At 28.2% G+C, this 16,001-nt stretch overlaps 2 protein-coding genes across 3 annotated transcripts in view; both read left to right on the forward strand.

Moving 5' to 3' along the window:
* LOC136981895 (epidermal growth factor receptor kinase substrate 8-like) overlaps positions 1-5,860 on the forward strand; it is a 29,720-nt gene extending 23,860 nt beyond the window's left edge. Inside the window, exons 9-17 of one of the 2 annotated variants that reach the window (XM_067278275.1) lie at positions 493-611; positions 699-825; positions 917-1,005; positions 1,377-1,612; positions 2,758-2,929; positions 4,506-4,708; positions 4,783-5,020; positions 5,099-5,260; positions 5,366-5,860. In XM_067278275.1, the coding sequence (XP_067134376.1) occupies positions 493-611; positions 699-825; positions 917-1,005; positions 1,377-1,612; positions 2,758-2,929; positions 4,506-4,708; positions 4,783-5,020; positions 5,099-5,260; positions 5,366-5,524 (1,505 nt within the window). In that variant the 3' untranslated portion in view covers positions 5,525-5,860. Of the gene's footprint in view, positions 1-492; positions 612-698; positions 826-916; positions 1,006-1,376; positions 1,613-2,757; positions 2,930-4,505; positions 4,709-4,782; positions 5,021-5,098; positions 5,261-5,365 lie in introns of those variants that run through there. The other variant, XM_067278276.1, reaches the window with a different exon arrangement.
* A 2,887-nt stretch (positions 5,861-8,747) lies between these two features.
* On the forward strand, positions 8,748-12,669 carry LOC136981914 (epidermal growth factor receptor kinase substrate 8-like). Its single transcript, XM_067278303.1, has 6 exons — positions 8,748-8,774; positions 8,969-9,061; positions 9,203-9,539; positions 9,612-9,744; positions 11,351-11,453; positions 12,484-12,669. Coding segments are annotated over exons 1-6 (753 nt in total). The 5' UTR covers positions 8,748-8,773; the 3' UTR covers positions 12,570-12,669.
* The last annotated feature ends 3,332 nt before the right edge of the window (positions 12,670-16,001 follow it).

Below are 16,001 nucleotides of genomic sequence, written 5' to 3' on the forward strand. Positions count from 1 at the left end.
AAATTTTTTGTTGTCTGTTGCATTCAGAATCGCAAAAACTTTATTGCAAAAGATGTCCCCTCGAGAATAAAATCAACTTGTCCGAGTGATTTGCTTGGACGAACACGAACACTCTGCCGTTTCGTTTTCGCTGGCCCACCCTGTATATACACACACATATGGGCTTATCACACCAGTGAATGAGATTAACAAATTCTTTAATGATTATTATTATTAATAATAAAAATTTACAATAAACTGTGGCTCCTTTAACATGTACTGTACATACTATAGAACACTCCAAATGCATTTTGGACATAATAAAAAGTCCTCTTCGGTTGGTGTTCATATGTTCATACATATAAAATTATAAAAATAAATTATAAATACATTTAAAAGACCATTGTAAGCATGTTATTCTATTCTTGATTACATTATTTAATATGTGAAATTAAATGTAAAAGAAATAAAAATTTCATTTTAATCATCATCATCTCCTAAAATTTAAATTAGATTCTCAACATCGAGAGACAAATTATTCCCATCAGAGAATGGGAAGGAGCGATATGTATGTCCGAGAATCAAATGACGAAACAAGTTCGACTGCAAGTGATAAATATGAGCAAGATGTTGTGAGTTATTTTCTTTAATACTGAACAGGTATTATTATTATTTATATATCTTTGTACCTTATTAACATTTAAATAAAATTATTTTAGGCTATTTTAAATCATTGTTTTGATGACATTGAGAGGTTTATAGCAAGACTGCAACATGCCGCGGCAGCTTACAAGGAATTAGAACGTAGACAAAAAAGTCGAAAAAATAAAAAGAAAGACATGGGTGGTAAGTTAAAAATTGGTATTATAATAGGTTTAAATTATTAAAATTTTATTATAACTTAATGAAATTTTGTTTTATTAAATTTAAATTTTAGATGGCATGTTAAGCATGCGAGCCAAACCTCCGCCAGAAAGAGAATTTATCGATATTTTGCAAAAATTTAAATTATCATTTAACTTATTGGTACGTTCTGTAAGATAAAATTGCTTACGTAAATTTTACTTCTGTTATTTATTTATTTATAATTTCAATATTATCTACATTTTATTCAAAAGTTACTTAAAATATTTTATGTTTATTATGAATATTGTTCATTTATTAAATATGTTTAGTTATTAATTGCAAAATAGTTTTAGTTTTGCTTTCTAATTTTTATCTTTTATCTTTTTATGTTATTCATTAATTTATCTATGAATGATAAATTCAAAAGGGATTATTCTTGAATGTAACAGTAATAATAATAATAATACTATATTTTTTAAATTTTGTACTTATTAAATTTTATAATAATAAAATTATAAAGTTTAGTTATTATAAATATTATTTCTTTAAAGGCCAAATTAAAAAGTCACATACACGATCCCAATGCTCCAGAATTGGTACATTTTTTGTTTACTCCGTTGGCTCTGATCATAGACGCAGCCAAGGATTCCAATTATAGTTCAAATTTAGCTTCAAGGGTTGTTACTCCGCTTTTAACTCGGGAATCAATTGAGTTGCTTACAAATTGTTGTACCTCGAAAGAGACTGATTTATGGCACAGTTTGGGAGAACCATGGATTATTCCAAGGTAAGAAAAAACATTTTTGTTAATCGTAATAATGAATTATATTTGCTACCTTGCCAATTTGTGACACATATAGCAACTTATATCAGTCTTTTGTGTTATGTATACGAACGTTCAGAGGTCAATTAGCCTAAGTCCAGTCATTACAATATTAAGGAGACAAAATTTAGAGTCATGCCTCATTACTTTGTCAATGTTCCTAGACAGAAGAGATGGTATGATCTAGTAGTGTTTATAAATGTTGAGGACTTGAGCTTTTGGCACCAGAAAATTTACTCTTTATATTTCCTTTTAGAGCAAAGACCCTGATTTTGAATAAAATTGACTTGGGCTGATTGGCCTCTGAACAATTCGTATAATATGTAGTTAAAGTTTATGTTCTTTTATTTTTCTTAATGTAATCAACTCTGTAAATATTTATATTAAATAATAATATAAAATTTTATATGTCACTTGTAGATAATAAACATAAATTAATTATTAAAATAATTTTTCTTAATTGAATTAAATGGGAAAAAAAGGATGAATTATTCTTGCAAATCTTACTACTAGTCAAATGTTAGTAAATTATTGGATAAGTTTTTACAAAGTAGAGAAATTTTTCCAACTGTTTTCTAATTCTAGTTTAACAAAACTGCCTTTGAATTACAGAAAAGTCAATATTGATCATTAAATAATAAAATATAATTATTTTTTTTTTAATATCACTCTGTAAAGGATTATTGTGGGATTCTAGTCTAGTTCAGAAAGATATGATAAAGTTGTTGTTAATTTGAAGTAATTTATGTTTGTATCTTTCAAGATGGGTTTTTAAACTGTAAAGTCTAGTTTCTGTGGAAACATTTCAAAGAATCTTTATTCTTTTTACAATTCTAAGCTTAAGTTTGTATGTCCTACATTTGATGATGACTAAAGATTTCAGAAATGTTAGTGTTAGAATATATCAGATATTAGAATATCAGAATAATATCAGATTATCTGATATTATATGATGTTCTAATATTTGAATATTAATGTGATGAAGATGTAGAGATGAAACACTTTAAAGTTTAAAAAAATAAATCTTTAAAGATTAAATGGTTTACTTTGAAAGATTTTTCGAGTACTTAATTAATAAACTTATCACATATAAATTTATTTCACTTCAGAGACCAGTGGAAGGACTATGACAAAGAATATCATCCAGTATTTTCTGATGGATGGGCTCCCGAGTATCCAAGTTTTGATGATAGAGATCCTCCTGAGCTTGCAGCTGCAGCTGCAGCTGCAGTTGCGCCAATTTCTTCGGCTTATCACAGAAATGAAGCAGTTGCAGAAGAGGTTGGTTTTACATATATTACTTACTGATTTTACTCAATGAAATAATAAATAAATTATTACCGTATATCTCGGCGGATAAGACGACCTTCAGATAAGACGATGTATAAATTTTTGTCAAAGTTTTATAGTTTTAGCGTATATCTGTCCTATAAGACGACCCCAAAATTATCAGTGGCCTATGAATTTAGTTTAGATCAGCAATCATTATCTGAATAATAATACTGTATAGCATATATGGAATTATGTCCTATTTGTAATTTTTCAAATGAACAAATTTTATTTTCTTGCATCTGGCGATTTTTGCAAACATTCACACTAATTCGGGCATTCGGGTAATGACCATGACTATTCACAAAAACATTGTATGGGCTATTTGTGAGGTTGCAGACGAGGTCCGTAAATCACGAAATTCTTGCATTTAAATCATAACAATAGATTATATAGAAAAAAGAGAGAGAGAGAGAAAAAGAAAAAACTCTTGATCTAGACATTGCGACACAAAATGTAAACAAGTGTCGGAACATGTGCCGGAACAAGTGCCAAAACACGTGTTAAAAACGATTCATCTATGTCAAACAGAAGGGTAAAATTCTGATACGAAAGCCCATAAATAAATAGAAGTATGACACAAAAGCTCGTAAATAGGTGAAATTCTGACTCGAGTGCTCATAAATAGTTGATCTAAGAAGACAACTTTGGGAAGGGGGGACAGTTTTAATAGCTAGAAAAACATTGCGCTTGAATCATAAAAGTTCCTAGATGACAGAAATCGCAATTAACGGGCTAAATTATGAGTTCAAGTTTTGTAAATTTATCAACAATCTCCAAACACAATGGTCAAAAAGTCACGAGATGGACACTCCGAATCGGACCTTTCCCATGACCCGGGTCATCCCAAGTTTCTCCTAGAAACAAAGGAGAGACCAATTGGAAAATGGGAAAGGGAATGAGGGACCAATCGGAAATTGGAATAGCGAGCGAAGAACTATAAAAATCGGAATCTCCAAGGTTGGAGAGAGTCTCTTCCGCATCCCGCAAAGAGCCGTGATCTGTGTTGTGTTGTGTCGCCGCCAACAACGTAGGACGCCTCAGCACCTCTGCGAGCATCTGTCCAGCGATCTCATCTTGTCTGCCCTTGGGGCTTCGACGGAAGGGAAATCCTTGCCACTCTGAAGGACTTTAGAGAAGTGGACTGTCAATTGTGGATGTAAGCATATATGTTATCCAATAAACGGGTTTCCTTATGTAAAACACTTGTCATCATTTGCCTCCTCTGCCACACCCACATGCAAACGTCCCTTAGGTTCATCCTGACACGGGATTAACTTATCCCCACCTGTCGGCGACCTTACATATTCTATTTTGTGCACATACCCTACTCTCTTCTAGTAAATAATTACGGTTTGTCTGTTCTTTTATAACGGTTTTAATTTATATAAATTTCAATCTAATTTTTTTGTATCTGTCCTATAAGACGACCCCGGATTTTTGGGGCCATTTTTTATGGTTCAACTATCGTCTTATCCGCCAAGATATACGGTAATTAATACTTAATTATTGATGATTTTAATTTTAGCGAGATTATCATCATATGTATCCAAGAGAAGATAAAAGTGGAAGATACGATGGAGGATTTTATTACAGTCATGAGAAACTTGAGAAACAATATAATCATGGAAGTCCAAGTGGAATTGGTGATCGTCATTCTCATTCAATATATGAAAGTAGACAATTTGAAGAGCATGAGGAAACAAATAGACGTGATTTTCCTCCCGATAGGTGTGCTTTCTTTGAAGAAAATTTTACACTTTTATCTATAGAATCAACTGTCTAATTCTTTGAAAACATTTTAGGGATGCACGTTTTCCATCGGCAGAACGTGACATACGAGACAGAGATGTGCGATCTGATTTCAGTGCAGATTCAATAGAACACACATCAGGTTCTGATCCTCACAAACAGTTTGAATGGCAACAACAGCAATGGCTAGAAGAACTTAAATCTCAAAATGCAAAGATTGTTCAAGTTGTATATCCTCGAACAGCTAACAACGACAAAGAGCTTACAGTAATTCGTGGTGAATATTTAGAGGTAATATCTGTAAAATCTTAGCGTAAAAAGAACAAAAATATAAAATTAGTAAATTTTAAATGTATATTTAATTATTAGGTATTGGATGATAGCCGAAAATGGTGGAAAGCAAGAAACATGCGTGGGCAAGTTGCTCACGTTCCACATACAATTATTACCCCATACAATGCTAATAGTGCCGAAAGTGAAGTTTTCAATAATCCAATATATGCTACAAAGGGTAGCCCAAGAGAAAATTTGGTGAGTTTCTATTGTTTGTTCATTATTTAATCATTTTAATTACTTTTACAAAATTAAATATCTAAGAGTCATTCATTACTTACGTAAAATTTTAAAATCTTCTAGAGTGAATCTCCTCCTCTTCCAAAAGGAAATTTCGAAGAGATGACAACAAGTAGTCAAGAATCTCCTTCCAGACGTCCAGCATCCATTCCTACACCAGCATCTGCCGACTGGGTTCGTCGAGAACGCCAGGGCAAGAAAGGTGAATTTAGATACTTCTAAACAGTAAAACTGAAAGTGTGGCCTCTTGCTTTTGTATACTTGTTTGTCTTCGTTTGTTTTTGTGTAGAAGAGTTTATATTGTGTATACACAAGATAGTTTATTTGTTACGGTTATATTCTGACATTGCTTATTTTTTGTCCAAAGAAGTTTGTCTTTGTCTGTTTTAAAAATCTATGTACATGTGAAACTATAAATTTTAAGTAATAGGAATTATATACTTCTATCACAAAAAACATTAATAATGTCATCAGGATATAATTAATGATAACCGATTAAAAGACAGTATTACTACAAAACTAATATCTGCAAATGATTAATTAAAATGTTTATATATATATAAAACAAAATATCCATAATAATTTAGAGTTATTTACGTGTTAATTGTTTATTACTAACAAAAATTATTTTTAATTATATAAAAAATCAGCTATGACTCATTATCAAAATTTAATGAATAATCTAATATGAATATTAATTATGATAGCATTTAGAATAGAAGAACCATTATAATTGCTTTCCAGTTTTTCAGATAATTTGTTGATAGTTTAATTACAGTCTTCTCAAATACAATGTACTATCTTAATTTTAAGTCATATTTTATAAAAGTTTGCGATTATAATCAAAAAATTAATGCATAAAGGATTTCAACAAAATATATAACTAATAAATTTATTAATTCTAATATTGTTAATATATGTAAATAAATAAATGTTTCTATTTTTATAATATACTAAAATATAATTAAAGGTTTTAATATATAATTATTTCAAAAAATATACGAAAATTCAAATTTTGTTAATGTATTATCAACCAAACTACAAATCAATGCACTAAATGGATACGCAGTGTTTATGCTTTGAGAAAGTTGATTATTTAAGAGAAAAAACATTCCAAATAACGAGAAGATTTCATTTAACGATTAAATCCCCAAGATATTCCTTAAATATAATGCTTAGATACTTATCCATTTCCCACATGAACAATCTTTTAAAATCTTTATACAATAAAAAAAATTTACCTCAATGTAAATTTAATGTGTATTGCTAACGTGATCACTCAGGAAGAAGTTAACTGCTCATAATGTTTTGACTTTTTATATTTTAAAATATAAATGTATATATTGAAGATGATTAATATTTACTAATTAATTTTAAGAAATCTTTAATTATAAAAAAATATTTTAAAACAAAAAATGTTAATATATTTTTATAATATATATCTATATATTTCTATTGGCAACTGCAAATTTATGATTTTTTTAAATATCTTAAATATACTTTATGAACATCATAATAAATCATTATTTAGTGTTTAATCCAGGGGTTTCAAAAACGCATTATTTCAGAAAAATAATACTTTCTTGCGGTTTGATTTGAAATCACAAATTGCGTGTTATTGATTTTAAATCTATCCTTTGTTATTCTGTATGAATTACATATACTATGAGTTATATAAAGGAGCATTGCCTTGTCTGAGAACATATTATTTCTTTGTTTGATATATGTTATTGATCCTTGAATTAATTAAGTCATCAATAGTTCTTGCATCTATGTTACATGATTCTTATAGGAATGGCAGAGGTTTATAGTATTCAGCAGTAGTAAACTGTACATTATATAATCTACAACATAGAAAACATATCATTTTGTGGCAGCAATAAGTTGTGAATTTTGAGATCCCTGGTTTATTCCCTTAAAAGAATCATAATTCTGTGTGATGTTATATAAGAGAACGTAATTAAATAGTTTGTAAAGAAAAGACTTTTATACAAAATATTATATTGTTAAATGCTTTCTATCATTTAAACGTAATTCTACAAACGAAATGAATTATTTTGTAATTTACTTTACAGTTTATTATTTAATAAATAGATTTATTCATATTAATAAAAATATTACTATGTACTTAATTTTTATGTATATATATATATTACAGTTGTTAAAAATCTTCAAATATTTTTAATATATTAATGTTAGAATTTAAGTGCAGCTCTATTAAAATAAAATTTTAATTATTTTAATGAAAAAAAAATTCTCAAATCAATAAAATGTTATACACAATTAAAATATTAATATAAGCTATGTTATATATAGACTACAATCTTTTAGATTAGTATAATGTAATATTCTTCTATAACGAGAAAGAAAAATATATATATTAACTTCAGTTATTAAAAATAGCATTTTTTTTTTGTCTTGTATAATTTTGTATGCTAACATTCTCTAACAGATCTTAAAAATATATTTTTTATACATTTATATAACACAAACTATGCAATGCTGTTATAATATTTTTTTATATTAAATTTTAAAAAACATAAATCTCCGATGATAAAAATTGACAATATAAGTGAAAAAAGTTAAAAATTATGTATATTTGTAAAGTATAATATATATATATATATACGAGAATGTTGTAGAAGCATTCGTGTCACAACGCAGTGCCATCTCGAGTTGTTTTCCGACACGGGAAACAATTTTTGGGACTGGCCATCAATTCAAAATGTTATCGTTTAATTTAAATCATTCAGGTTATCGTACCCAAGCAATGTGACGAAAAGTTTTATGTGTAAAGTGTCTTTACATGTAATATAATGATGTTAGCCAGGGTAATGGTGGAAAGTTTGGGTAATGTTCGTATATGAATTAAGAATCGATGCATCGTAATTGTGTTAAATATATGCAAAAGCTTGTAATAAGATTTATGAAAAATAAAATATTTTTTACAATTTTATTGTCGTAGTTTGAATTTATTAATGTTTTGTCTTTTATTTGTTTTATGCTTGTGTCATTTAATATGCACTTCGTGGAATTAAAAATCTGTTTAATTATGTTTATCTTTTTTTTAACTGTGTACTGAAATAGGCATAACATTTTCCTTTATTACTAATATAATAATTTTATTAAATAATTATTAACTATATTAAATTACTAATGTCAATATATTTCATAGATTCTATTACTGATCAGATACCTCAAAAAATGTCATTGGCTGTGCAAACAGATGATGATGATATTCGACCTATAACATTATCTAATTCTTTAGAAAGTGGGTTAATTTTTAAAATTAGATTATAATAATTGATATTAACCTAATAATCTATAAACTAATTTTACTAAAATTTCATTAATTACCTTTATTAAAAATAATTTTAATAGATAGAAACCAATTATCTTCTAAAGAATCTATGGGGGTTCAAACAGATGATAATGACGATCATACCTATTTTACCTGAGGATGTCTTTAAAAGTGGGTAGTTATAATGTTTTATTGCTTTATTTTACTTTATTATAATATTTGATATTCTGTAAATACTAAATTTAAAAGTAAAAATATTTTCTACATATTAAATAAATTTGGTTATTTAGCAATAATACAGTTTTTTTTTAAGATTATTTAATATTAGATAATATATATTAATTTATAATTTAACTATGTTTCAGTGCATACTACTACTAGACAGGATTATAATGCGAAAGAATCTAACGTTAATCAAATGGATATTAAAAAAGAGTTATATAGAGAACAGGTTCAGAGTGCGTTTGATTTGTAATTATTTTTCTTTGTTATGCTTTGTATTTTATTCTCATTTTTATTTACTCCATTTTGATATAGCACTGATGTAAAATTTAAGTGTTGATAATACAATGAAAATCAATTATAATTTATATTTAAAGGTAAAATTAAACTTGAAAAATTGTTAAAGACTTTGGAGAGAAACTGGGAAGATGCTTTCGAATCTTGGGAAACTCCTGTAATTAATAAACCAGTAAAAGATAATGGTGATGCTAATTATACTAAAGAGACTATGACTGTCAAATCTATGGATGTTAAAGAAGCACAAAAACAGTTACAAAAAGAAATAGAAACGAACAAGCGGTTTTCTCTAGGATCGAAGACAAATAAAAAGTGGATTTGTCCAAAACATAATCGATCTTCGTGTTCATATTTGAAATTGCATTCCACTTCATCTGAAATTAAACATTGGTTAGAAGTAAAAGGATTTAGTGAAAAGTAAGAAACCTTGCTTCATTTTTTTCAAAAAAAAACATGAAAGCATAGTAGTAATTTTAAAATCTTTTATAGATCTCAAGCTATTTTAGATTCATTGAATGGAGAAATGCTGTTTTCTTTGAAAAAGGAACAATTAGAAAAATATTTGGGAGAAGAAGGTTGTAGACTCTACAGTCACATAATGATACAAAGAAATATATCTGGGGTATGAATAAATTTTATTAAAACTTTAAGTTTCATATGATAATATATGAGGAAGACTCTACTGAAACTAATGCAAAAATGGACATAACATTTTTATATATTGATATACGTCATTCAAATTGCATATATTAGTCAAGTAATTCTTCCTCTATACCAGCAGTTCCCAATCTTTTTTCATTAGCTTACCTCCATGGCATTTTGCAACTTCCCAACGAGCAATGCATGCGCAAATCTCATACTGCCTGTTTGTAGAGAGAGTCGCCATTTTGAATTTTATTTTGACTCAGTTCTCGGTCCCCTGAGTACCTACAAGTCTGGTTTTTTTTATGCATGCATGATTTGGGCACCTAATACTCTGTGCCAAATTGTAACTTCCGACATGTACTCCTTCATACCTCTAAGCTGGTAACACAGCAGGCAGTATGATTTTATAAACAAGACATAATCTTGTCAATAAAAAATTAATAAAAATACTGAATAAATAATGAAAAAATTACCACTTGTAGAGAAAATCTGGAGATACTAGTTATGTCCTTTTCCTTGCTAACAATAAAAAATACTTTTTATAAACAAAAAAATACTTTTTTCAAACAACACATGGGGATATTGTTGAGAGATAATAATAATAATAATGGTAACACACCCCACCATCAAAAGTTCGTAGCATAATCACTAATCACACATAATGGTATCCCCACTACCATTGACCGACTGCGCAACATTTATTGATCTGTTGTATTGTACAATTGGCAGCATAAGTTTTTGTTTCTATTTTTGCATTTTGAAATGTATAATAAAGTTTGTGATTGTTGCAAGGAACATTTTTTACCTAATAATTTTTTAATACTATTAATTTGTGATACATAATATATTATTTTTTCTGCCATAATAACTAACTTTTTTCTGTACCCCTAAACAATCTATCATGTACCTCCATGGGTATGCGTACCCTGGTTAGGAATTGCTGCTCTATATCATTGTTGAACCCAACTCTGGAATCCTCTTTGAAAAATTCAGGTGTGCACTGTTGTACCCATTTCTTCACAGCCATTTTTACCTCATCATCAAATCATTGTTCCCAAAAAACTGTCCTTTTTTGGACTGAACAAGTGGAAGTTAGAAGGTGCCAAATCAGGGGGATGTACAGTGGACAGTGGATGGGAGGTCACTGATTATGAAGAAGAGCATATCTAAACTTTTTCAAAGAGGTTCCAGAGTTGGGTTCAATGTTGGTACAAATTCATTACTTGTAATGGAGGCTATGTTGTGTAGTATCTTTATATACAGGAAGAGTTACTCTACCAACAAGTGCAATTTGAATTATCTATGTCAGCAAATAAAAAAAGTTATGCCCACTTTTGCATTAGTTTCACTACAGTCCTCATACATTATTTCCATTATTTGCAAGTAAGATAAAATTTTAAATAATAGTATTACTAAATGGTACGAATGGTTAAAAAAACTAATAATTTATGTTTTTTCTAGAAAATTTTTTTATATGGAGATTAGCATTCTTTTGCTTTTTGCTGTACATAAATATAATTGTATAGAAACAAATTTATATGTAACTTATAACAAGAATATCAATAAACAATTTTACCTTTCAGGTAAAAACAACTCGATCGGAAGAACTACGGAGTATTCTAGAACAAAGACGACGTTTAATGGAAGAAAACGAGAGCAGTTCAAGCGAAATTGGTGTAGAGCTTGGTATGAATTTTTCCTATTTTATAAAATATTGTTTTCTGATTACAACTTTGTAATTATATTTTAAGTCGTAATTCAATTCCTGAAAAATATTGGTCATTGACATTTAAAAAATTGGCAAAACAATTCATCATTCAATCTGAATCCTATATCTTATCGTCTGACATTTGATGTCTGATCAGTCAGATTGGAAGACCTCATAACTTAATATCAATAATTCATGTAACTTTAGAAGCACACTTCCTTATATTCTAAATGTTATGATTAAATAAAGAGTATATCTTAATAACTTTTAAATACATATTCTCTTAGATGTGATTTGCTAATTAAATGATTTAATGTACTGAAATTCAGTTATGCGATTCATCTTTTCGATACTCATGTCTATTAATAAAATTTTCTTCCTTTCAATCATCGTTGGAATAAATAATTTTAAAAAGTTTAGCTATTTTCATGCTTTCCATGCTTTATTAAATACATTACTTGCCAAATTATATCAAATGCAAAGAAGTATTTAATCTAATTTAGGTTCTTTAGGCTCTGCTCATCATAATTAAATAATTCACGAAGAATGAAAAGCCAAATCCCATTTTATATTTGAATTCACTTGCCCAAAGACGAGTGTGTAGTGCTTGGAAATATTGATTTATATTTGAAATTGCTTTGTCAAAGCAGTTTGAAGTTTATTTGTTTAATTAAATGTTTTAAATAATTTAATATATTAAAAACAATATGATAAAAATTCCATTGTTTAACTCAAAATTCAGTTTTTAACGCTGTTTGGTATGAGATTTTTAGCATTCATACCAGTTTGCTGTCATTTATCACTCCACTATATCACTTTATTTAATATAATAATCACTAAATATATTAAAATAAATTGATATATTATTAAATATAATATAATTATTGTGTAACTAATTGGAAAATTTAATTTATTTGTTATAATAATTTAAATAAATTTATTAATTTTGTAACTTTTCTAATCGAAAAAAAAAAAAAAAGAAAAACAATTGTTCGTTTTATTTTCCAGACGAAGACGAAAAAATTGATAACGAAATAACTGCTAAATTACTTCAATTCCTAGCAAAACAATCAACAAAAAAATCATTAAATTAGTTCACATGATGGAATAAAAGATATAAAATATCATTGGAGTATAATAATGTAAATATTTATAAAATTCTGTAAGTGTTAAAAATAAATTATATTCTCTTTTTGTTAAGTTTATATGTATAATTTTTGATTAAAAATATTTCGTAATTATCAGTTGATTATTTAATTCATAATTTCCTGTTTTATCTTATCTTTAACATTTTCTGAAATAAATATCCCACCAAATAAGATAGTGTAGTTAATAATAATACAAAAAAAACATCAAAAAGTAAACAAATACGTTTAAAATCAATTTATAAATAACCATACAAAAATATGTCTTCCGTTAGTGCTGGAATGCTAAATGTTTTTCCTTTTAAAGTAAAATAATTTATAAATTACATGTATCATTGAAAATTCAAACAAGTATATATAAATACATACAGGGGTACAAAACATTTGGTATACAGCAGTAGGGCATTATAGTTTCATGGGGCTCAAGAAAATTTTAATTAGGGAGCCCCATGTAAAGTGTTAACCTCACATTTTTTGGGGGGAATATTATCTTATAAAAGATTGGTTCAGGGCCCCAGGCAATTGTCCCTTTTTCCCTTAGGATAATGCACCACTAGTATACGGTAGATATATATATATATATATATATATATGTTACAGTCAAAACCCGTTTTTAGTTAGAATGCATTTTAACTAGTTGAAACTAGTTTATATTGGATGTCTTTGTTAGAACCCGTTTTGTCCAGTTAAAACTAGAATTTACTGCTAGTCAAAAATGAATTTGAGTTAAAACTAGTTTTAACTAGTTTATACTGGATGTCTTTGTTAAAACTCGTTTTGTCTAGTTAAACTCAAATTCATTTTTGACTAGCAGTAAATTCTAGTTTTAACTAGACAAAACGGGTTTTGTCTAGTTAATTTACTGCTGTACATGTTTTGATTTTAGATAAAACTAATTTTAGCTACATAAATATGTTTGGGGGAAATAAATAAAGTTATGTGTAGTGATTCGGGGGAAGATGCCTAACATTTTGCTTATGAAGGAAGCGATAATTTGGGTTTTGGAGGCCTCTAACGAAAATATCATATTCTTGAGCATGTTTTTCAAATAAAGCTTTGGAGTATATGAAAAATAATTGTATATAGTGTTTGCAATGACAACTTTTTTTACTGTCTGACATTTTAGGCATCTCACCCTAAGTATCCGGGTGAGATGCCAAATGCCATTAGGGTAAGATAACAAATATAATTGCATAAAATTAATTTTCGAATATCTTAACCAAATTTAATTTATTACATATGTAGTACAAAGTACTTCATAGTAAGTATAACAGCGCAGTATAAGTATTGTTAAGTTTCCGCTCGTTCTAAGCTAGCTGAAAGATTTTTTCAGTCCAAAAACCTTTTTGAGAGGTCCTTATATAATTTCTATGCATATCCTGCAATAAAACGAGGAAACAAACATTTATTAAAAATAGGCATATTGGAATTCAATTAACAAAAAATAGGCATGTTACCCCAAGAAAAATGTGGCATCTTTCCCATTTGTCAGGGTAAGATGCCTAGTGGAGTCACGTGTTCTAGCGTGTCCGATCGGGATCGGCGGTAGCTCACAATAGAAACTTTAGAACTTTAACTACATCACACATTAATTGTTTTTCGCAATTTTTAATAAATTCTATTTTAACTTTTAGTTTTAAAATGATTCTAGAAACATTTCGCAACAAAAACTTCGTTCTTATCTTGCTTTTATTCTTCTAGATGTAGAAAATGAGATAACGGTAGCCAACTACAGCTTTCCGCACTCGATATTGGCTCAACGATTCGTCATGCAAACACATGACAATATCTGACGTCACCGTTTGAAAATATCAAAAAGTAGGCATCTTCCCCGCTTACCACCTTACCCCGAATCACTCTATATGTTGCAGTCAAAACCAGTTTTTAGTTAGGATGCGTTTTAACTAGTTGAAACTAATTTATACTGGATGCCTTTGTTAAAACCTGTTTTGTCTAGTTAAAACTAGAATTTACTGCTAGTCAAAAATGAATTTGAGTTAAAACTAGTTTTAACAAAGATATCCAGTATAAACTAGTTTCAACTAGTTAAAACGCGTTCTAAAAACAAGTTTTGACTGTAACATATATATAAGAATTAAAATTCAAATAGTAAATAGTTTTTAACTACCAATTTTATTTTATATAGTGTATAAGTTTATATAAAATATAAAAATACATTTTCAGAAATCATTTCTGAATATCTTAAACAACACTGGAAAATCCGCAATAAATTTGAAATTTATTTTTATGAGGCATGTCAATTGTTTCCTTGGGGATAGTAATCTCTTACTATATAGCATTATTTAACAAATGTGAATAAAATAAACAAAAATAAATACAAACGACATTAAAGAATAATTTAATAGAATTTATTTATCTACGTATAAAGTTATAGGAAAACAGGAAGATAATGTAAACCATGGCCCAAAAGTACTTAAATATTTTAGTTTTAATCTTGTTTCCACCAGCTTTGTAAATGTACAGTACCTGTCCTTAAAACAATGTTAAATGACATTTGGATTTCCCTGTATTTTAGACTATAAATTTTAGTTTTACAGTGGATAAATAAATAAATTGCTTAGTATAATGTAGTTCTATAACTTATTTTATTAATTAGTGTGTAATAATTGGATCGTATGTTATAAATTATTTCAATTGAAAACTAGTGTAATTACACAACTTTAAATGAAAGTATATTATAATCAAAGTAGAAATTTAAGAAATTGAATACTGTTTGTGCCATTTGTTCGCATTCGACATAAATAATTCTAGAAAAAACGAAATTAGAAAGAAAAATAGTTACTGAGATAAATTGGGAGAAATTAATCAAATTATATCGTTCAGCGATTTTATTATTGAATTAAACAGGAAACAAAATCATAGCACAGTTACACTGGTAATTTATCACCAGACTTAACTCTGATAGAATCTGTATATATTTAAACATAAGACGGGCGAAAGTTATGCTGGGCTACAATTTTTAATTCATTTAATTTAAAATATATGCTCCCGATCTCAAATTAGTAGTGTACCCCGGAGAAAATTTTCGAATTGAAATAACGTGACTTCCGATTTAGGCGATTTCACTGGGCCTCCTGCCCCTAAGCTTTCCATATCTAGTTTCAACTTTCATCTAACACTGTTCTCGAGATTAAGGAAGGACAGACTAGTAGACGGACAATGAGAATTTACACGTCTACAATGTTTTTTTTTTCAAATTTCAGCCCAATAAACTGTAATTATGCACTAGAATAAAAGAGACGAAAGGTAATTTTAGAAGGAAAGTGGAATATATCACTGTCAAATTATATACCCGATGGAAAATTATCATCACTATTTTATTCAGTAATCCATATTTTCCATATTTGATAACGAAACAAC

The sequence above is a fragment of the Centruroides vittatus genome, unplaced genomic scaffold, assembly GCF_030686945.1.
Source record: "Centruroides vittatus isolate TY-2023 unplaced genomic scaffold, ASM3068694v2 contig_799, whole genome shotgun sequence".
Classification (NCBI taxonomy): Eukaryota; Metazoa; Arthropoda; class Arachnida; order Scorpiones; family Buthidae; genus Centruroides; species Centruroides vittatus.

Bases quoted from the DNA above. Each gene is read 5' to 3' on its own strand.
- LOC136981914 (XM_067278303.1), top strand. The intron at 9,062-9,202 runs GTGCGTTTGATT...TTATATTTAAAG, and splicing joins ATATAGAGAACAGGTTCAGA to GTAAAATTAAACTTGAAAAA. The intron at 9,540-9,611 runs GTAAGAAACCTT...AATCTTTTATAG, and splicing joins GTAAAAGGATTTAGTGAAAA to ATCTCAAGCTATTTTAGATT.